Here is a 22,558-nt window from a genome sequence, read left to right as displayed (position 1 = left end):
GGAATACAAGGCTAGAAGGATACAACTTATTTGCTAGAAACAGACTTGATAAGCGAGGAGGAGGTGTTGCATTGTATGTTAGTAACGCGTATATCTGCACAGAGATCCAACTTCAGAGACTGGGAGTTCTGTGAAAACTGTTTGGGTAAGAATACAGGGACAGAACAATGGAAAGGACACCAATGTAGGCATTTACTACAGGCCGCCTGTGCAAGCCGAAGATATGGATGTACTCTTTTATGCATCAAATGGCCAAGTTCTCCAAAAAAATATGACATAGTTGTCATGGGAGATTTCAACTATCCAGAAATATAGTGAGGAAACACTTGGCTAGCCTAAATGAATTCAAGTCTCCAGGTCCAGATGAATTACACTCCAGAGTACTGAAGGAGATAGCAAAAGAAATTACCTTGCATATCAGTAATTTCTTCCTGGCGCTGTGTCTGCAGTGTGGTTGGCCTCTATGACCACTGTGCACGTTCATTTGTGTATCCTCCCATTCCATGTACTGTAATGTTCACATTTTATGTGTATTACTAATAAAATATTGTTTTTTATGGATTTTTTGACTGCTTGGTCTTTTGGTGTTTACAAGGAAAGACTAGAAGCAATGGGATGAAACTGAATGGGAGGGGACACAGATTAGATATAAGAAAAAACTTTGACAGTTGGAGTGATCAATGAGTGGAACAGGCTGCCACGGGAGGTGGTGAGTTCTCCTTCAATAGAAGTCTTCAAACAGAGGCTTGACAGACATCTGTCTGGGATGATTTAGCGAATCCAGCTTTGAGCAGGGGGTTGGACCAGATGGCCCAGGAGGTCCCTTCCAACTCTACGATTCTATGATTCTATCTTTGTTTTCTCTTTCGTTATTGACCTGGCTTGTATACCCATCCTGTCTGACCTCTGCGCTCCTGACCTCAGCTTTATACTGTGAACCTGTGCTGGCTGCCCTGACCCGGATTGTCTGACCACATCTTTCCCTTCGTCTCCCTGTTCTTCATGCCTGTGCCTCTGACACTCCGGTCAGCTGCTGCAGACTCTGAGTCTGCCCTTGAGTGGCATCAGTTGACTACCTGCAGTAAGCCTACCCTCACTTTCAGAAGCTCTAGTGGGTCCTCACCCATCCACGCTACAGTCACAACCATCAGCGTTACAGTTTCTAGAAGAGCTTGACTCCCAATAATCGCGCAGTGTAAACAGGCTATCAATCACTGGAGAAACAAGCAAAACACTTGGTCGTCAGATGAAACAATTTTTTGCCTTGCTGAAAAATCATCTTTCTCGTGAGCGCTTCCTTTGATGTAAACAGGACATTTGCTGCCAAATATGATGTAGATCCAAAGCGCGTGCAATCTGTCCAAACAGACTATTAAACGACCACCAATCAACAAATACGTAACCGATTGTTGGTGTTTACCGCCGCTTGTCAGTCAGTGTAAACGAATCCTTAGCGATCAGACTTCCAGCTCTGATCAATGTATGAGTGGTCCCGTGTCCCCCGTGTGAATGAAGCTCCATTTAATCTCTGAGACTGACAGAGATGGCCGAGTGCAATACTATATAAGCTTTTCATGGAGATCCACCGCTCCAGGGCTCGGCACCCCTGTTCTTGTGGTTGTCATTCTGGTTACACGTCACACCTCAAGAAGTTTATTATCATCTTAATATTTGCCTGTTTCTCTTACAGTCGCGTCTTCAAGACAGACATGGAGCTGGAGGTGCTGCGCTACACAAACCGAATCTCCAGCGAGGCGCATAAAGAAGTAAGTCTCCTTATCTCAGTGCCGCTCAATCCTTTCTTGTTGGGGAGGCGCGTTTCGCATCCCGCCGTGTCTTCTCTTTGTAGGCTGACGCTTCTCAGTTAATTGTATTGACTGTGGGGGAAATGTGACTATCGATTATAGTGTTGCTTCTATGTGTTGGTAATAGGATTGTCCCCGTACACCTCATTTCTATGTACAGCAGCTGTTGAGATCATTAGATATCCTAACGCGTTGTCTGTCGTGATGATGGATGCTGCATTCCGTATGTGGTACAGATATTGCTTTGCAGGCCGGAGCAACACTTATGGAGTTTATTGCCCTCTTTTTTTTTTGTTGTTTTTTTTTTTTGTTTTAGTATATTGGAACCTTAATGAAATTGTGATTTATGTCATTGGCGTGAGACATTAGCTTAATTTTTTTTAATCTGTCCGCAGGTTATGAAGGCTGCGAGAATCGGGATGAAGGAGTATGAGCTGGAAAGGTATGGACTATGGTTTTGGCATTGGGAATACGCTCCCGGTATCTGTCAGGTAGTGTCAGGACACACAAGTGGCCTTATCCTTAGGGACCCTGGCTGCACCATACAGTCTCTGCACACTTCTTACTCCCACTGTATTATTTAGTGTCATTTTTCTTGCAGCATTTTTTCTAAAATGTCCGATAAATTATGGCTTTGGTGTATTCACTGATCGAAAAGACCCGATATATGCTATACTAGCTGAAGAGCCCGGTGCTGCCCGGGCATAGTAACTAACTGTGGTTAGTTATAGCAAGCTATAATTATCCTCCATCCCATAGTCCTGTGCCCATATACCCATCATACATATCCACGATCCCATAGGCCCGGGCCCATATACCCATCATACATATCCTCCATCCCATAGTCGAGTGCCCATATACCCATCACACATCCTCCATCCCATAGTCCCATGCCCATATACCCATCATACATATTGGCCATCCCATAGTCCCATACCCATATACCCATCACACATCCGCCATCCCATAGTCCCGTGCCCATATACCCATCATACATATCCACGATCCCATAGGCCCGGGCCCATATACACATCATACATATCCTCCATCCCATAGTCGAGTGCCCATATACCCATCACACATCCTCCATCCCTTAGTCCCATGCCCATATACCCATCATACATATTGGCCATCCCATAGTCCCATGCCCATATACCCATCACACATCCGCCATCCCATAGTCCCGTGCCCATATACCCATCATACATATTCGCCATCCCATAGTCGAGTGCCCATATACCCATCACACATCCTTCATCTCATAGTCCCATGACCATATACCCATCATACATATCCTCCATCCCATAGTCCCGTGCCCATATACCCATCATACATATCCTCAATCCCATAGTCCCACTGCCCATATACCCATCATACATATCCTCCATACCATAGTCCTGTGCCCATATACCCATCAGACATCCTCCATCCCATAGTCCCGTGCCCATATACCCGTCATACATATCCTCCATCCCATAGTCCAGTGCCCATATACCCATCATACATATCCACGATCCCATAGTCCCGTGCCCATATATCCATCATACATATCCTCCATCCCATAGTCCAGTGCCCATATACCCATCACACATCCTCTATCCATAGTCAACCATTATGACATCATAATGAGCAGCGGGGCTTGCAACCTATGATGACATCAGCGTCGCAATGGCAACCATTATGACATCATAATGAGGGGCGGGGCTTGATATACACACACTTTTTCCCCATTATGTAGATAGGGGCAAAATTGTTTAGTGAATTGGAACAAGCGGGGTTAAAATTTCGCCTCACAACATAGCTTAGGATGCTCTCGGGGTCCAGACGTGTGACTGTGCCAAATTTTGTGGCTGTAGCTGCAGCGGTGCGGCTGCCTATACCGGACACACACACACACACACACACACACACACACACACACACACACACACACACACAAGCTTTATGTATTAGATTGTGGGGACAGGAGCCTAAGTCAGTCTCTCTTTCTGTATATCTGGTTTTGGGAAAGAGGGGTGATTACTAATATCACTTCCGTTATAGCTTCCAAAGAACGAGTCAGCTAGATTTTTTTTTTTTTTTGCTTATTTATTTCATTCCTCCCCGTAAATCGCCTTACCCAATCTTTATTTTTTTCTTGTCATCCCAGTTGCGTTGTAAGTGCCATTCTCCACGTGCAGCTGGTTATCTGTGAGGTAGATATGCGAACCAATTATCTGGAAAAAAAAAAAAAAAACCATCTGAAACGTGCTCAATTGGCCATGGCGGCATTGCTCTGCCTCGTCGCGTTGCATGAGCTTTTTTTTTCTCAACGACTTCTTTCACAAGGGTTTCTGAATGATTCTCTAATTAAAATGGCTGCTTGCGCTGTAATTGAAGTGCGGGAACGTGATAGACGACGTATTTACCGCTCACATAAGTGTTTACGGACATCAGTTTTATGGACAGGAAAGAATCTATGAACATTCTGAATTGCAGTTTTTGTGCTGATGACACAAGTGCACGTCAAAAAACAAAACTATTCAGATAAGCTAGTATTGACCTGAGCTTTAAGTCCTTAAATGAAGCATTTTTACTTTTTTATTGTTAAATAAAATTATCTCTTTACCTGTGATATCCAGGTCTCGGAATAGTAAATGACAACCAATATGGCTTTCAGTTCGGCACCGAAAAGAGTAAAAATCCTCAACACGGGGAAAAATTTTAGTGATAAAAAAATTATTTAAGGGGTCTTGATTACCAACAATTAGATATCAACGGAAAGTCAGTTCACGATAAATAAAATATAAAAGAGACCTAGAGGCAGAAACAGTCCTTTGTACCTGTTCTTTCATTCAAGAGCAGAGTGAAAGCATGGATTTGCTGCACTAATTTCCCTCAAGTTAAAACTGCTTTTGGTGATCCTGACATTGTCCAGTGGCTTGTCTGCCCTGAACTAAAAAAAAAAACCCACCTGTATTTTATGCCTGTATGAAGGTCGACATACTGGAAAGCGGGAGCAGATAGCTAAAGACCTGTCTCCATTTCCTGTATTGAGACAAACACCACTGATCCCGTATTTATTGTAACAAGGCAAAGATCGTCCACATCTACTTAAGTAAAGTAAGGACGATTACGCCATGCTTCCTGTAGCGAAACCAAAACCACTCTGCCTCCCACATCAAGTAGTTCAGCAAAGGTCCTACACCCCCACTTCCTATAGAGAGACAAAGGCCTCTCACTTCCTGTAGCAAGACAATGACCTCCCCCCACTTCCTGTAGCAAGACAGTAACCTCCCCTCCAACTTCCTGTAGCAAGACAATGACGTCCCCTCACACTTCCTGTAGCAAGACAATAGCCTCCCCTCCCACTTCCTGTAGCAAGACAATGACCTCCCCTCCCACTTCTTCTGGGAGGGAGGCTATTGTCTTGCTACAGGAAGTGGGAGGGGAGGTCATTGTCTTGCTACAGGAAGTGAGAGGGGAGATCATTGTCTTGCTACAAGAAGTGGGAGGGGAGGTCATTGTCTTGCTACAGGAAGTGGGAGGGGAGGCTATTGTCTTGCTACAGAAAGTGAGAGGGGAGATCATTGTCTTGCTACAGGAAGTGAGAGGGGAGATCATTGTCTTGCTACAAGAAGTGGGAGGGGAGGTCATTGTCTTGCTACAGGAGGTTGGAGGGGAGGTTATTGTCTTGCTACAGGAAGTGGGAGGGAGGTCATTGTCTTGCTACAGGAACTTGGAAGGAAGGCTATTGTCTTGCTACAGGAAGTGGGGGGAGGTCATTAAAGTTTCCCCTTTATGTTTGATGATAAGGTAACATTTCCTCAATTGCAGACTTTATTTTTATAAATGTCAAAGATGGCCTTCGATTTTGTCCAAGTTTTTAATTATAGCCCTCTGTGTATTTGCGTTTGACATACCTGCTGTAGCGGAATAAACACTTCCACTTCCTGTAGGGAGACTAAGACTTCCCCTTCCTGTAGTGGAACAAAGACTTCCTGTAAGCAGGCAGAGACCTCCATCCCCACTTCCTCTACCGAGACAAAGATCTTCCCTACCACTTCCTGTTCGGAGACCAAGACCTCCCCTCCTATTTCCTGTAGGGAGACAAATATCTCCTCTTCCTGTAAGTTTTTTCAGTGTCTCTCCTGCTAGAGATGGACATTATGACCTTGGAGGTCACTTCCTACGATTACATTTGCCAGTGAACACCAAGTAACACAGAAGAGAGACACCTAGTGGCCAGTGCTTGGAAGTGATTTTTTTTTTTAGGTGTAACACATCATGACATTCAAAGTGATTTTCTATTTATCACATATGAGCTCTATTTTGTCTTAAAGTGTGGAGACCACTTAATTATACCAGGAGAATTATCTACTATTAGATATTTAGAGGAAGTTATTCTTCAAATTTAAAGAGTCCTCACTGGATAATCCCTTTGTATAGTCCCTGTAAAGGCTGGCAGCAATAATAGAAGACAGAGCAGCCAAATGAAGGACCTCATGTCTCTTCCAGCACAACTTTGCGTTTCCTAATTGTTTATTATTTAGGTCAGAAAGCTTGAAATTTATTCCTGCAACCCATGAAAAGAAGGAAAAAATATTTACTGACTCCAAAACCCATCTTTGAATGATAAAATCCCCCCCCCCCCCAGGACTAGACAACATCTGTTGAATAATTGCAGTGTGTGGCAGGGATGAGCGTTCGCCGCCCATCTGCAGCGGCTGCAGATAGCGCCCGAGTGCTGAGACATCATCTCCGGGTTTGCAGGGAGGACTCAGTTCCTTACTGTAGTCAGTGCAAGTAACTGTGACCTGTGTGGGTCCCAATGGGAGCAATTATTTCTGTTGATACGACTACCCCCACGCTTAATATTACAATGTCATATCTGAAGTTTAACCCCTTTCAGACTTTAATCGAGCTTGTCTGGTGCAGGGATGGTGAGGGGGGGAGCAGGCTTGAGTCTTCTGGGAATTTGATAAAGACAGTGTAAACGGCTGCAAGATGCCAGACCTTTATTTACCGATCAGTAATGAAGTGCAGGGAGCCGTCATTTATAATGTTCCCTTCTGAAGATGCCATGCCGCTGTGTACCGGAGCAGCAGATTCATCTCACCTTATTAATGCTGTTCACAGCTAGCAGGGTGTTTACATAGCAGGCACACACTTCTTAGCAGACGGCGTCCGCTTTGGGCTTTGAAATAAATGTATCAACACTTTATCATTAAAAGTCGACCCAAAGTATATGAGACTGTAATATACTAGACTGTAAGAAAATATTACAACACAACGTGATTGGTACGGCTTCACCTAGAGAGGTGGACTCTCTAATCTGTATTTTTGGATGTGCAGCAAGGTGAGACAGAAGGGGTAACAGAGGCTGGATGACAGCCGGAGGAAGGAAGGCTGGAAAATCTGCAAAAGAGCAGGCTTGTGTTTTCTAGCAGAGTCCAGTGGTACAGCAGAGCTTGGTATAACAGAAGATCCTCTTGCAGCAATGTAGCTGAGTCTTAAGTGGAAAAGCAGGGCTGGTCATGATAGGAGATTCACTTGTAGTGATGGAGCAGAGCCCAGTAGAAGTGTAGAGCTGGGTATTTCAAGTGGTGATACAGCAGAGCCCAGCAGTAAAGCAGAGCTGGTCTGTCAATAGTCTCTGCAGTAAAAAAAGCAGCAAAGCTCTAGGATATGATAGTATTGGCATGTGCACCATCTTGAATACTCAGGTGGTTTTATATGACTTTTAGAGTGTGACATTAAAGGTGTTCGTCAGAGGACCGACCGTCTGGAACAGAAGGAGGGAGGACAGAGAGCCCAACACTGAAGTCAGCTTTTGCATTTATGAAACCAAACAGCTAATATCAATCACAGGGTTTGATTTGTAGGCAGGCTCTTTAAAGTGGCGTTCTGGTGGTGATAAGTTATCACTTATCCATAATTGTGCACTCACCAATTGCCAGAACTGGAGACTTCTCCCCCACTTCTCCACAGCCAGGAGGAATTGAAGGGAGTGTCTACTTGTACATCCGCCATGCAGCTTTATCCTAGTTTTATGGCACTGAAGATACAGAGGTATCGTCGGTGACATCAATTTGGAGTTTTTCTTCCAGCTTTTCATTACTACGATCCAGTGGCTAGGAGGGAATATGGGACACAAGTCTCTTGTTCTGGCAATCTTATGCTGGTCTCAGTACTGGGACTTAAAATGATCCAGAAGTTATGAGCGTTTCCACGATTAGTTGATGATTTATGTAGCCTGAGATACCCCTTTAGTGTAGCCATGTTGCCAAATCTGCTAAATTCAGAGGTAGCTGCCAACAGTCTAATGTGTATAGGGCCTTTTCTCCAATGCCAGATTTTGATGAAAGTAAGGATCAGACATGTTGTATTTAGTTCTGCCTGATTTTTATGGATTCACTGATAAGTTTGCTTCAAAGGAGTCTGACAGCGGCTTAGAAACTAACATGCATGCTTGGCCGAGCCGAGTGTGCACATTAATGGCGGAGAAATGGCGATTAGTTGACACTTGCACTTGTTTGTAAGTCAGGAGAGATATTCTCTTCTGTCATTAGGAACCCCCATTGAGGCTATACTGAGGACTGTCACTCTGGTGGCCACATGGTTAGATGAACCATCACTATAAACTTTTCAAAACAATCTTTACAAAGTTTTGACCTTTTTCTTTTTTTTTTAAGAGCTGGACTTTGTAAATCATCGGCCTTCAAGGAATCAGAATTAAAAAAAAGGAAATTTATTTAGGAACTTAAATCCAAGAAATGAGGAGAAACCGGTATGGTAGTTAACGCGCTGGAAGACATTGCCGGTGGCCGGAACATCAAACGGCAAAGTAATGGCTTCTCAGTGTGATTCCAGGAAATTGTGATGCGATAACAAGTGGAGTTTCCTGATTTAGAGCTGGGCAGGCAATCTGCAGGGCTTTGAAGCCAGATGATACCAAGCTCCCAATTCAGTCGCGTTTCATCATGGAGATAACTCTCCAGCCCAACATAAGGACAGTGCATACTCTGGTTACGGAAAAAATTTAAAGCAGTTCTGATCGGCAGTGAAATATGCAATTTATGAACTGTACATAAAAATAAGTGTTACATTGCTCCTTATGCTTCTGAAATGAAACACCTTTTCAAATGGTCCACGGTTGGGTGTTTACCGAGCCAATGTGTCTCAATGGTGACATACTGTATAAATAAGCCTGGTGCTGTCTGATCCTGCACTCACACTCCTTTCTGTTTGTCTCCTACATCTGATCAGATTTCTTGGTGTTTGTTTGTTAATCAGATTACATAGTGTTTGTAGTCTGTCACCATGGAGCGGTGGTCTGCCCACTGGACCACCACCGATCTCAAGAACGGGGTTCTGAAACGCTTGGACGGAATGGATCTGTGGCTAGGCATACGCACATCCACTCCATTTATTCTCTATCTATGACCTGTACTCTGCCATCTAGGGAAATGATTGGAGTGGCATCACATATGCATGGCCGCCGCTCCAATCCCACAAACATTTCATAGCCCGATTCTCAAGATTTGTGTGGGTCCTAGCTGTCCGTACCACCCCCCCTTGCCACCACCAAATCAGCAAGTTGTCACCTACGCTGTAGATGTCATGGCAATGCTGGGAATAATCCTTTAAAGTGAATCTGTCAGCAGTTTCTTGCTATTTAGTTTGAGTAGCTGTGACGCTGAGTCACAAATCACAGGCAAGCTGTGAGACAGGGTAGTCGGGAGGTCCGAAGTCAGATACCAGGAGGGCTTAGACAAAGACGTGGGCAGGTAACAGTCCAGGAACAAATGCTAGGAGGGTATGTTAAAACCAGGGCGTACAACAAGCGAATAGTCAGAGGCCAAGTCCTGGGTCAGAGACCTTAATTCAGAGAGCATTAATAGCAGAAGGGATAATCCACATGAATAGTTGAAACAAGTCCAAGGTCCAGCAACAAGATCAGAAATCAGACACAGAGCAAGAAAACACACCTTACCAAGCTAGGCTACAAATGTCAATCTACTGCTCACAGCAAGCCAGGTAAATACCTTACAAATCATTTGAGGACGGGAGGCTCCTGGGGAAACACCTGCAGGCTAGACCAGATTGAGCAGCAGCGCTGTCAGTCAAAATGCTAACAGCCCTGCATGCCCCATGATCCAATTGAATGACTGAACTGTCACTCACAAAATCGACAGTCCAGCACACTCCAGATCCCATAGGGTGGTTTAACTGTCACTCACAGTCTCCCTAGGCCACAATTAATGATGAAGCCGTGACAATAGCACAATTCCAGGGAAGTCAGTTGCTCATCAGTTTGCTGTTGTTTCAATACAATCAGTGTTTTATCAGCAGGAGATTTTCACATGCCAGGCAGTCCTGCTAATCTATGTAAGCCTGCCCCCCTTTCCCCCTCTGATTGGCAGCTTGCTGGCAATGAACACTGGAAGCTGCCAATCAGTGCTGTAGGCGGGCATAACACAGCTCAGCATTTATAGCACTGCTAGATCTACTGCAGAGAAAACAGGGATTGTAGCAAAAGTTCACCAAGCAGCCCAGTAAGTGACATATCGCTGGAATCAGGGTCTCTGTCCCTACATCATGCTGCCCTCAAAAATGTGCTTACAGATTCCTTTAAAAAGTAAACTTTTCCACGTCTGCATTTACTTAAGAGAAAAGTTTTCTGTTAGTGGCAGCAGAATGTAAAATGACCGTAGACTTTGTCTGTAACTTACTGTGCCGATAACGCTGCGGTCATCCTAAAATCCAAAACAAAAAAACTGAGCGCTATTAAGCGACTGCACCGTTGGCCGTTTTGTCCTGATTTTGAAGGGTGTTGCACGAGGACACGTACATCTCCAGGATCTGCCTCCAAAACCTTAATTTATTTTTTACCTTTCCAGAATGTAAAATGAGACTTTGGCCTGATGTGTCTCTCTGCGGAGGATGTAAAACATTTATTTAAATACAGTTGAATCGTCGCTACGGTTTCATTTTAATATAGTAACACCTGCTGTTTGTTCCAATCTCCAACTCGCCCACGCTGCCAAGAACAGTTTATGCAAAAAGTCACATCTGAAAAAATCATGTATTACCTTCAGTTTTTATTTCCCGGGGTCTGTTAATGTCACGAAGAAAAGAAAGCTTTAGTTATTTTATTTTTTACATAAAAGACAGACTATTACATTTACCTACATGGCTGAGAATACTGAGAAAAGAAACGTTCTATCCTGTAAACAAAATTGTCCTAAAGAAGAACTCTGCTTAATCCTCGTTTTACCACGCTGCACAGGAGGATTTATTACGCTTTTTTTTTTGGTCATCGGCCCAATTTTCAGCCACTCTTTTTTTCTGTACTAGATGAGAGGTATCACAAGGAAACAGGGCTTTTAATCTACCTTTTTTTTTGTAGGTTTCCAAACGATCCCAACGACTAATTTATGTCCAGTTTCCTTTGGAGAACCATCCATCAACCTGGACTTTAAACAAATTTTCCCCGTCAGCCACTAATGGTTCCGTCAGGTCGAGTACACGAAGCTCCGCATGTGATCCAATTTGTTTATTTGTTTATCTGCGCCATTAACATGCCATTAAGATCTGTAATCTCTTTTGGGACTTGGCTTTTCATCCTACGGTCGCTTCTTAGTCCATTGACCTTGAGAAACACATTAGCGACTTCTGGCGCAAAATATTAAAAGCTCCGCGTGAAAATAACGAGAACAAAAGTGATTTTAGACGGCAGACGTCTCCACTTACATCTGAAGAAATTAGGTTATTTACGACGTTTTCAGATCCTTCCTCCTTTCCGTAGCCGCTTAATCCGATCGGAACGTAAGCGTCCGCCCCGCAAGTCTCTAATGACCATCAATAACATCTGTTCCCGTCGCCTTGACTGCCGAGTGGAAATCCATCACAGGCCTCTGCATCTCACAAGGAATATCAGAATTGGCATGTTTTATTTATGTCACTGGTCCCTGTCAGCAGCTCAGGGACGGATCCGAGCCGAAGACGCAGAAGATGAAAGGGGCCAGTCATTTGTTTTGCAGAATTACCAAAACCACTTATGTGCATTTAGCTGCAAATCGACGACCGTTTGTTCCGAGCTCCTGCAATTTTCTTGAAGGAGAAGAGGGAGTGTTCTCGACATTGATGGTTTTTAATGAAAAGCTACTGATGATATAAACCCATCAGTTTCGTGACATTTTTGTATTATATCTAATGGTGCCGAGACTCATAAAAAAAAAGAAGAGACAGGTTGCCCTATTCCAACCCATTATTGTCAAAGAAACTTTACCAAAAAGTGTATTAGTAAACTTTGTAATATTTTCAGTATATCATCTAATTCTTTCTCCACTTATGAGCCACTTCTCCTCCTCCTCTCTGTCTCCTTAACTCATAATTTACTTATAAAAACTGGTACGATTTATCCCGCTCAAGACGAAAGAACAGCTAGTTCACTGAGGGGTCAGATTACAAATTCCTGTTGAAGTTTATAGAAACGAGAGGAGCATAGTGAAAAATACAAATGGACACACGTAGATAGTGTTTCAGCTTTATAGCAACGGTTTTATCTCAGCCCCAGAGCTGGATTTACAGCTATACTACTTAGTACTGCTTAGTAATAATGTTATACATGGTGCTGCTTTCTTGTAAGTGATTGCTCTTACCTCAATGCAGGATTCATAGCCTCACAGCTCAGTACTCCTGTATAATGTCCTCAAAATTTTTTCTGCTTCTGAACATTTACTACCCAAAGAGAGGAGAGCAAGAGTAAGTCCCTGTGTGCTGTGTATGAGAGACATCATAGTACCAATCTACACTCACTAGCTCAGAGACAACTAAAAATTAGTGTTAGAGCCCGCAGAAGGGAAAATGCAGGATACAAGTTATATGATAGGCAAAAAAATGGAAATATAGTAATGTTCATTCTGATTCTCCTGGTTCTTTAGATATGTAAAAATGGTAAAACTCCTGTGCTTTTAAGGCCAGGGCGATAAGAAATGTGAGAAATTTGTCTGCAACTTGCTACTGCATTGAGCTTGCAGTGTTTTAGTGTTAGGTTGTGAGTCGTTTGTGATGTAGGATTTGTGGTATATGGGAAGGAGTTCTGAGAAACATCTCGTATGTTTAATACACCTTTAATACTGAGCCAGTGCAACATGTTGGAAATGGGTGTATTCTCGTCTGACATTGTGCTGGAAACCTGATTTCAAAGCATTCAGGAAACTTTTCTGTAGAGGCAATATTGTCACCCCGGCTAAGAAATAACTTGCATAGTGCAAAGATTCAATTCACTGGGTCAGAATATCCTGGCGACGGGGAAGTGGCTTCTTGGTGCTCCACGCTTGCATCCAGGGCACATTCCTGCCCAATGTACACCCCGATTTTATATATAGGTGTAAGTGACATGTGTAATGATGACAGACATGCAAGTTATCTATAATTTCGGAGCAATCAGGACCCTTGGTATCTCTAATCCACTCCTGCCTAGTGTGTCCATGCCAGGATAGTTGTTTTTCTCATTGTGTCTCCTAATTAACAGAGCCCCTCCTTTGTCTCGGTCCCTCAGAGTCCTTGCCATTATGTGTTCCCCTCCTCGCCCACTTTCTCTACAAAGCTGTTTTTGGACTCCTCCGTATTATTGCTGTCTCCACTCAGTATCCTTTAAAGATGCCCTCCTGCCACTTTTCCTAGCCAAACCCCTTCTTTCCCTCACAGTGGCTTGCACTTAGTATTTTCTTTTTATTTTTTTGATAGAACCCCTATCCACTTAATGTCTTTTTGCCCTTCAGTAGAGCCGCTGACGAGATGCATTATAACACTGTCCCCTTTCTAACACCCGTCATTTTCCATTTTCTTAATGCTACACCCCACAGAATCCTGCATATGCGCTGTTTATACTCACTGTACCTCTGTCAAAGCAGTTTATACTCACTGTATGTACACCTGACAAAGCTGTTTATACTCACTGTACTTCTGACAAAACTGTTTATACTCACTGTATCTCTGACAAAGCCGTTTATACTCACTGTACCCCTGACAAAACCATTTATATGCACTGGAACCAGACAAAGCCGTTTATACGCACTATACCCCTGACAAAGCCGTTTATACTCACTGTATCCCTGACAAAGTCGTTTATACTCGCTGTACCCCTGACAAAACCATTTATATGCACTGGAACCTGACAAAGCCGTTTATATGCACTATACTCCTGACAAAGTCGTTTATATTCACTGTATCCCTGACAAAATCGTTTATACTCGCTGTACCCCTGACAAAACCATTTATATGCACTGGAACCTGACAAAGCCGTTTATACACACTATACCCCTGACAAAGCCGTTTATACTCACTGTATCTCTGACAAAGTCGTTTATACTCACTGTACCCCTGACAAAACCATTTATATGCACTGTAACCTGACAAAGCCGTTTATACGCACTATACCCCTGACAAAGCCGTTTATACTCACTGTATCCCTGCAAAGTCGTTTATACTCGCTGTACCCCTGACAAAACCATTTATATGCACTGGAACCTGACAAAGCCGTTTATATGCACTATAGTCCTGACAAAGTCGTTTATATTTACTGTATCCCTGACAAAGTCGTTTATACACACTGTACCCCTGACAAAACAATTTATATTCACTGGAACCTGACAAAGCCGTTTATACACACTATTTACTCTTGACAAAGCCGTTTATACTCACTGTACCCCTGACAAAACCATTTATATGCACTGGAACCTGACAAAGCCGTTTATATGCACTATACTCCTGACAAAGTCGTTTATATTCACTGTATCCCTGACAAAGTCGTTTATACACACTGTACCCCTGACAAAACAATTTATATTCACTGGAACCTGACAAAGCCGTTTATACACACTATTTACTCTTGACAAAGCCGTTTATACTCACTGTACCCCTGACAAAACCATTTATATGCACTGGAACCTGACAAAGCCGTTTATACGCACTATACCCCTGACAAAGTCGTTTATACTCACTGTACCCCTGACAAAGTTGTTTATGCTCACTGTACCCCTGACAAAACCATTTATATGCACTGGAACCTGACAAAGCCGTTTATACACACTACATACCCCTGACAAGGCCGTTTATGCTCACTGTACCCCTGACAAAGTCGTTTATGCTCACTGTACCCCTGACAAAACCATTTATATGCACTGGAACCTGACAAAGCCGTTTATACACGCTACATACCCCTGACAAAGCCGTTTATGCTCACTGTACCCCTGATAAAACAATTTATATGCACTGGAACCCGACAAAGCCGTTTATACGCACTATACCCCTGACAAAGCCGTTTATACTCGCTGTATCCCTGAGAAAGTCGTTTATACTCGCTGTACCCCTGACAAAACCATTTATATACACTGGAACCTGACAAAGCCGTTTATACTCACTGTATCCCTGACAAAGCCGTTTATACTCACTGTATCCCTGACAAAGTCGTTTATACTCGCTGTACTCCTGACAAAACCATTTATATGCACTGGAACCTGACAAAGCCGTTTATAGTCACTGTATCCCTGACAAAGCCGTTTATACTCACTGTATCCCTGACAAAGTCGTTTATACTCGCTGTACTCCTGACAAAACCATTTATATGCACTGGAACCTGACAAAGCTGTTTATACACACTGTACCCCTGACAAAGCCGTTTATACTCACTGTATCCCTGACAAAGTGGTTTATACTCACTGTACCCCTGACAAAACCATTTATATGCACTGTAACCTGACAAAGCCGTTTATGCGCACTATACCCCTGACAAAGCCGTTTCTGCGCACTGTACCCCTGACAACGCAGTTTATATGCATTGTACCCCTGACAAAGCAATTTATATGCACTGTAACCTGACAAAGCCGTTTCTGGCACTATACCCCTGTCTATGCACTTTATGTGCGCTGTACCCCTGACAAAGCCGTTTCTATGCACTGTCCCCCCTTACTAATTCCTTCCACTATGTGCTAGCCTTGCCTCCCCTCCTGATAATGAGGGGCAATAGCAATATGGAGGATAGACACATTTCCCGTATGGAGCCCAGACATTCCTGATGGTGGCCGTGGCAGTTATTAGCAGTTCTCATCTTGGTATGCATATTCTTTTTCTGTTGCATTTTAGAGGTTAATACCACCAAATTATAAAAAAAAATAAATGGCAATTAAAAGTTTTACATCTTATTTATTGAAAATAATGAGAGTTTAATCCATTGAATCCAGCAGTGAGCGCTCTGTGCCACCATTACATTTATATTTACACAGACATGCAAATTCATTTTAATCTGCAGACTCCCAAAAAAAAATCTTGTTATGTAACGTATCGGAGAAATGAAATGCGTGAAAACAAACAAGGCATAACATTGTGGAGTAATCACATGCTAATGGAGGGGGATACTCTGAAGAAACAGATCAGGAATCCGCCGTGTAATAATTATAGCAAATAGAGATAATTATACCCGCTGATACTTAATGTTTGTAGCAATTAGACCATTGTATACCGCGCCTGTCAGGGAGGAATATGTAAACACAAGCGCAAAGTGCCAGGATATTTTTTTTTCATGGGCCCCACGAATGAGTGTAACAGATAATACCAGCCTACATCCTTTAAGAAAGAAAATATAGGATAGCGGAACGGTCATCGATGTAATAAGATAAATCACCTGGCATCAAGGACATTTTATCTAGTTTTTCCCTCACTGAGAAATAAATGCTTATAAACGTCCATATCAATGATCTCCGAACTTTCCAAGGGAGTTTAAAAGCAAAATTTGCTAAGAAGCCCTCTTGTCCATAGTGTATGTTTTCACACCCTGACACTATTAGCGCTAATTGTACTTTATCAGGGTGCCATGTATCTTTCATGGCTTTTTTTTTTCTTTTTTTTTTTAACTACTACACACTTTTCATGTGACTCTCCCAGGCCTTTTGAGCCTAGCTCAGGTGGTTGCACGCCGCCTGAGTATTCAGGCAGTAGGTCATCCATGCTGCTACTGCACTTCTGAACTTCAGTACTTTGTGACACTTGATAAACCTCGTTTTTCTGTTCCAAAGTGCTACTCACATACCTAACTTTACTGTATCAAGGTGGATATCTGCATACCCGACTGTGCTGTTCCAAGGTGCCTTCTGCACACTCGACTCTTCTCTGTAACAGTGGCTAACTCTAGGAGCCGACCTGATAGTGTAGCTCTGCGGAATCTCACTGCACGAAGGGCTCAGGTAGGTCTGTGCTGTTCATCGACACCCATGGCTTAGTGAATCCACCTTACCACGGGAGCCGTTCCAAAGGGGTTGCCACCGCCACAACTGAGCTGTCAATGATGAAGCATCTACAAATGTTGACAATGTGCAAGCACGCTTTGATGAACTCGAAAATCACATTCTTTCTGTCATTACTCCTCCCTAAAAGTAGAGTAAAAAGTGATCAAAACACCATATGAACTACTGATCAATAGTAAAATAATAAATGTCACATCGCAATAAAATGAGCCCTCACAAAGATCTACTAGCGGAAAAATAAAAAAACCTTACTGCTCTCAGAGAATACCGACACAAACCATTTTTTTTTTTACAAATTTAATATTTCACCACTAAAGATACAAAACTGCAAGTTTTATAGTCCTGTAATCAGACTGACCTGGAGAATCAGGTTTAACACAGCTTTATTTGATTTTTTTTAACTATTCTCTTTTCACTCAAATTTTTTTTCCCTATTTTTCAGTGCACTACACGGTAAAGTGAATGGGATACCGCCATTTAAAACTATTAACTAATCCTGCAAGAAATAACCAATCATACGGCTATATGGTTGGAAAAATCCCAAAAAAAAGTTTTGGCTTTTGAAAAAAAATAAAAATAAAAGAAAGTGCAAAAACTAGGAATGAGGTAAAGTAAAAGTAATGAAGGCAAACAAAAAAAACAGTTATTAAATTGACTTAAAATATGGGAAAATTCGGGATGGAAACAGAAGAAAAAAAATAATGCTTTTGGATAATAAGTCTTTTCCAATTGGACTCTTGTTTTGGAAGTCCGATGTTCTCGCCTCTTTTTGAAGCAGTTTTGTTGTGTGACCACGAAGGAAAGGTTCTCACCCTTTTTTTTTTCTGTTTCGTGCCTTCATACATTTTGCAGAGGAGATGCATCGTACACATGGCAGATTGGGCGTCCGGGCGCCGCTGCAAATTACCGCTGGAAATAATATGTTAGGAAGCGAGTTGTGTGATTGCGGGTTTTTCTCGTGATAATGTTCTGCTTGGTCACTGACCCTTCTGGCTGGAAGAATATATAAAATTAAGACATGACTTAGAAAGACGACGACGCTGTCAAGATAACCCTGTCTATAACGGATCCAGCATCCTCATGCAGGAACCGTCTTCTCAGGCCTCTGTTTCTAGAAAAATTACACTTCCAAAAATCATATGGCACAATGTCGATTTCCCCCCCCCCCCCCAATGGATTGCTGTGGGCCACAAGTGCTGATTTGCACGTGACACATCCACAGGGTAATTCAGTTCCCGCTAACTAGATGAGATTCCAAAAAGTTTACACCTTACTGAAAATTTCCGCGTGAAAATTGATATTTTGCAATTATCTTAAAACTTGCAGCACTTAAATTGGTGAAAAATTGGTGAAAAATCTGCAGATTTTGCTTTATTCAAACTCATAGTTTTTGTTTTTTTGGAGGGGAAGCAGATAAATCCAATGGTATTTTTAGGAGAAATCCACATCAAGAATCCATGTAGTTTTCGATAAGGTTTTCAGATCTGATGTGGTTTTGGAACTGTATTTTTTTTTTTTTTTTTTTTTTGCTTAGGCGAGGATTTCATATCTAGGGGTATGATTACTGAGAGTTTTCTGATACGGGATTTTGAAGCAGATCCGCTTTACAATCTGTATCAGAAACTGCTTAAAATACTCTTTGGATAGAGTCCGTATTTATTTCAATTGGAAAAATCAAAATTATTGCTCATCAACGAGGTTTTTTTTCTGACAAGAATTTGATTATTTTGTCGCAGAAAAAATGACATAACGCTGCTCCTCTGTGAAGTTCAAGCGTCTTGGCATGCTTTCCACCAGTCTTTCACACTGCTTTTGGGTGACCTTATGCCACTCCTGGTACAAAAATGTAAGCAGTTCTTCTTTGTTTGATGGCTTGTGACTATCCATCTTCCTCTTGATTACATTCCAGATGTTCTCAATGGGGTTCAGGTCTGGAGATTGGGCTGCCTATGACAGGGATTTGATGTGGTGGTCCTTTGTCCACACATTGATTGACCTAGCTGTGTGCCATGGCGCATTGTCCTCCTGGAAAAACCAGTCCTCAGAGTTGTGGAACATTGCCTGAGCAGAAGGAATCAGCTGTTTTTCCAGGATAACCTTGCATGCGGCTTGATTAATACATCCTTCGCAAAGATTAACCTGCCCAGTTAAAGGCTTGCTGATGCATCCCCAGATCATCACCAATTCTCCACCAAATTTCATAGTGGGTGCAAGACACCGTGGCTTGTACTCCTCTCCAGGTCTCCGTCTAACCATTAGACAACCAGGTGTTGGACAAAGCTGAAAATTAGACTAATCAGAGAAGATTACCTTACTCCAGTCCTCTATGGTCCAATCCTTATGGTCTTTGGCAAACTTCAGCCTGGCTCTCCTTTGCTTCTCATTGATGAAAGGCTTTTTTCTAGCTTTACTTGACTAGAGCCCTGCCTCTAGGAGCCTGCTACGAATTGTTCTTGCCCTACACTTCAGCCCAGCTGCCATTTGCCATTCCCTTTGTAGGTTACTTGATGTCATCCTGCGGCTGCTGAGTGACATTCTTATAAGATGACAGTCATCCCAGTCAGTGGAGAGTCGTTTTTGCCCTCTGCCAATCTGTAGCTTTGTTGTCCCCAATGTCTGCTGCTTGACCTTGTTGGAATGGAATGCTGTCTTAGAAATTTTAAGGATGGAGGCAACATGACGCTCACTGTATCCCTCTGCTAGTAAAGCCAGAATTGAGCCCTTCTTTTCCTCACACAAGACTTTTCATTTCAACTCCTTTGGCATGGTTAAAAGTTATTTTTTCTATTACTTTTGGGATATTACTAGCACTTGTTTTGCCATCCAGCTTGTCCTATTGTAAGAGGATTGTGAACACCATAGCAGGGTTTTTTTTTTATACTTTATGTGCGGTAGCGCTGTCATTCAGTTAGGGGATTCTCGCTTAGGCCTGTTTCACACTTCAGTTTTTTCTGTCAGTTAAAATCCGCCAAAATAGCGGAAAACGGATCCGCAGGTGGACTGACAGAAACGGGGGTTAGCGGATCGGCGGATGTACGGATCCGCCGAAGGTAAAAATTTAAAGGAACCGCGCCTGGGGAAAAAGAGAGAGAGAATTTTGTCCAGCAGCCAGACAGTAACGTGGGTTAAATCGGCAAATAGCGGATCTGGACACGAAAAAAACGTTACATGCTCCGTCCGGGCGCTGAGCGGACGCCAAAATCTTGGCGGATCCGTACAAAAACGGATCAAACGGACGACCATCCGTCAAGATCCGCCGATAATGCACGTCTATGAGGAAAAAAACGGATCCGCCAAGAAAAATGGCGGATCCGTTTTTTTTCCAAATCGGCGGATCTTGACTGATGGTCACAAGCGGAAGTGTGAAACAGGCCTTAGCTGCCACAAAACCAGATCCAGCATGGGTTTTCATAAAGCAGGATAGTCCATGAGGTTTATTCATCACCATAAACCAAAGCAATATGCAACAGCATATAAACAGCAGAGCGTCCATTATAGCTTCACTCTGTAAACCCTGTGTTCACACAGGTTGTACAATGTCCAGCATACAGGCTCTCTTAGCCTCATTTATCTCACCCACATCCGGGTCTCCTCATGGCTGCTTCAGCTTACTGCAGATGTTCATTCCCTCCCCTGGGAACTCTCAGACACGTGCAGCCATTCACCACAGCCACTTCACAGGCTGTTAGCCAGGAAGCTCCATCTCAGCGGGACCTTCCACACTGGACCAATCGGGTCCCAGCATTCACCACCTGTGAAATACCCTGGCCACATTATATAGTTCATAGCCACGCCCACTGGGTCACATGACTCTGACCTCATCACATGTCCTTCAAGCATTTACACACTCTTTCCAACAGTGCTTTAAACACACCCCCTGGGTGGGTTTGTAGGTAACCAGGCCGGCCCATCTCTAGTTACCTGGAGACTTCTCCCTTACACATTGAAACAACACCTCAGCAATATCATTGCTGAACAACACACAAGTCTCCATCCCAAAGCCACCCACTTTGGGATACATAACGGCCATTCCGTATTCTGCCAATCATCCTTTCTCCTGGAACATGCACACAGCGCCCCCTAGCGGACTCAGTGGTTACTACACCACATTTGTTAAATAAGATTTGGTTCAAGCGATCACCTAACCAGAAGCACATTAAGTAGAATGAGGTGTACTCTGGATGGAATGCAACTGACACTGGAATGGAATGGCTGTCAGACATGGAGAGAAGCTGATTTTTATAAACTTGTGCAGTGGTCTCTTAATTTTTGCCAGAGCTGTATATGTGTGTGTGTCACAGATATGTGTATATATATATATTGTGGCAGGGCTGAGGGTCGTGTAATCGATGGGAGATATGTGTCTCATAAATGGCTTGTCTCCATAATGTAAGGCATAACAAATATTGCTGTATTATTATTATTGTTATGAAGGACCTGTGGTGAGGTCACAGTCATGTGACCTGTCAGCTGCTGGGTTTGTGGGTGTGGCTACACCCTTATAATGTGGCCTGCTCTTGAACAAGGCAGCTGTATGTGAGGGGGGTATACACCTCCTGTGTGCGCTGAGGCTCGCGGACTGAGCCTGAAGGAAAGGACATTTTGATATTATTTTGTCGCCTGAACTGAAGGCTGTTTATTTTGGTGACGTGCTGTCTGGTTTATGACGTAATAAACCGCATGAACCTCCTGCCTCCTGACTGTCTCCCGTCGCACCTAAGCGAGTAGAATCCCTACAAAATATATATATATATATATATATATATATATATATATATATATATATTTATTCTATGTATTCTTTTCTAACTTGTCAGTGTGATTTTACTGTACACCGCACATGAATTGGTGACTTTTCAAAGGACACCGGTGCATAAAAATTGGACAGTAGTCGCATAGTGCGAGTGCTGTGCGATTTTTTTCGCGCACCCATTGACTTGCATTGGTGAGTCTTGTCCGAGATACTCAGCAAATCGCAGCATGCTGCCATTTTTTTCAGCTGAGTAAGAAATCGCAGATGAGATGTAACCCACTGAATAACATTGGTCAGAGTGCAATCCGATTTTTTTTCTCGGCTTGCACTCGTCCATTTTTCTCACATATGAGTATGAGCCCTGAGAAGAAAAATCTGCAGTGAAAATCCGCCGCATTTCTGCAGCATGACGACCTGCATGCGGCTGATTTGAAAATTCACAGCATGCTGAGTTTTTTTTTCTTCATACCAATAATATGCATGCAATTAAGACATAATGAAAATTTAGAAGTTATCCTAATTATTGCTCTTATTCAATGCAGATTTAATTGGATACAGTCGAGGACTGTCGCCTTTTTTTGCATTCTTAAGGAAAGAAAAAAAAAATATTTGGCAGCTTTTTAATTAAAGATGGATTAGCTAATAAGCCAGCGAGCCAATCAATCTGCCACGGAAGAGCAGCGATCTCATTAATAACTCGTGATAAAGGA

The 22,558-nt window shown here is 42.8% G+C and overlaps 1 protein-coding gene across 1 annotated transcript in view; it reads left to right on the top strand.

Annotated features, from left to right (window-relative positions):
* The window catches only part of PEPD (peptidase D), a gene marked incomplete at its 5' end in the record, with an annotated part of 206,053 nt that overhangs the window by 57,802 nt on the left and 125,693 nt on the right, over positions 1 to 22,558 (top strand). The window contains 2 exons of the mRNA XM_073560873.1: positions 1,691 to 1,766; positions 2,201 to 2,247. Of these exons, the coding sequence (XP_073416974.1) occupies positions 1,691 to 1,766; positions 2,201 to 2,247 (123 nt within the window). The remainder of the gene's footprint in view (positions 1 to 1,690; positions 1,767 to 2,200; positions 2,248 to 22,558) is intronic.

This window comes from Dendrobates tinctorius, unplaced genomic scaffold, assembly GCF_039654945.1.
Source record: "Dendrobates tinctorius isolate UK_male_01 unplaced genomic scaffold, ASM3965494v1 ptg000307l, whole genome shotgun sequence".
NCBI classification, from domain to species: Eukaryota; Metazoa; Chordata; class Amphibia; order Anura; family Dendrobatidae; genus Dendrobates; species Dendrobates tinctorius.
The sequence above is the reverse complement of the archived record's forward strand: the minus strand, read 5'-3'. Positions and strand labels throughout refer to the sequence as shown.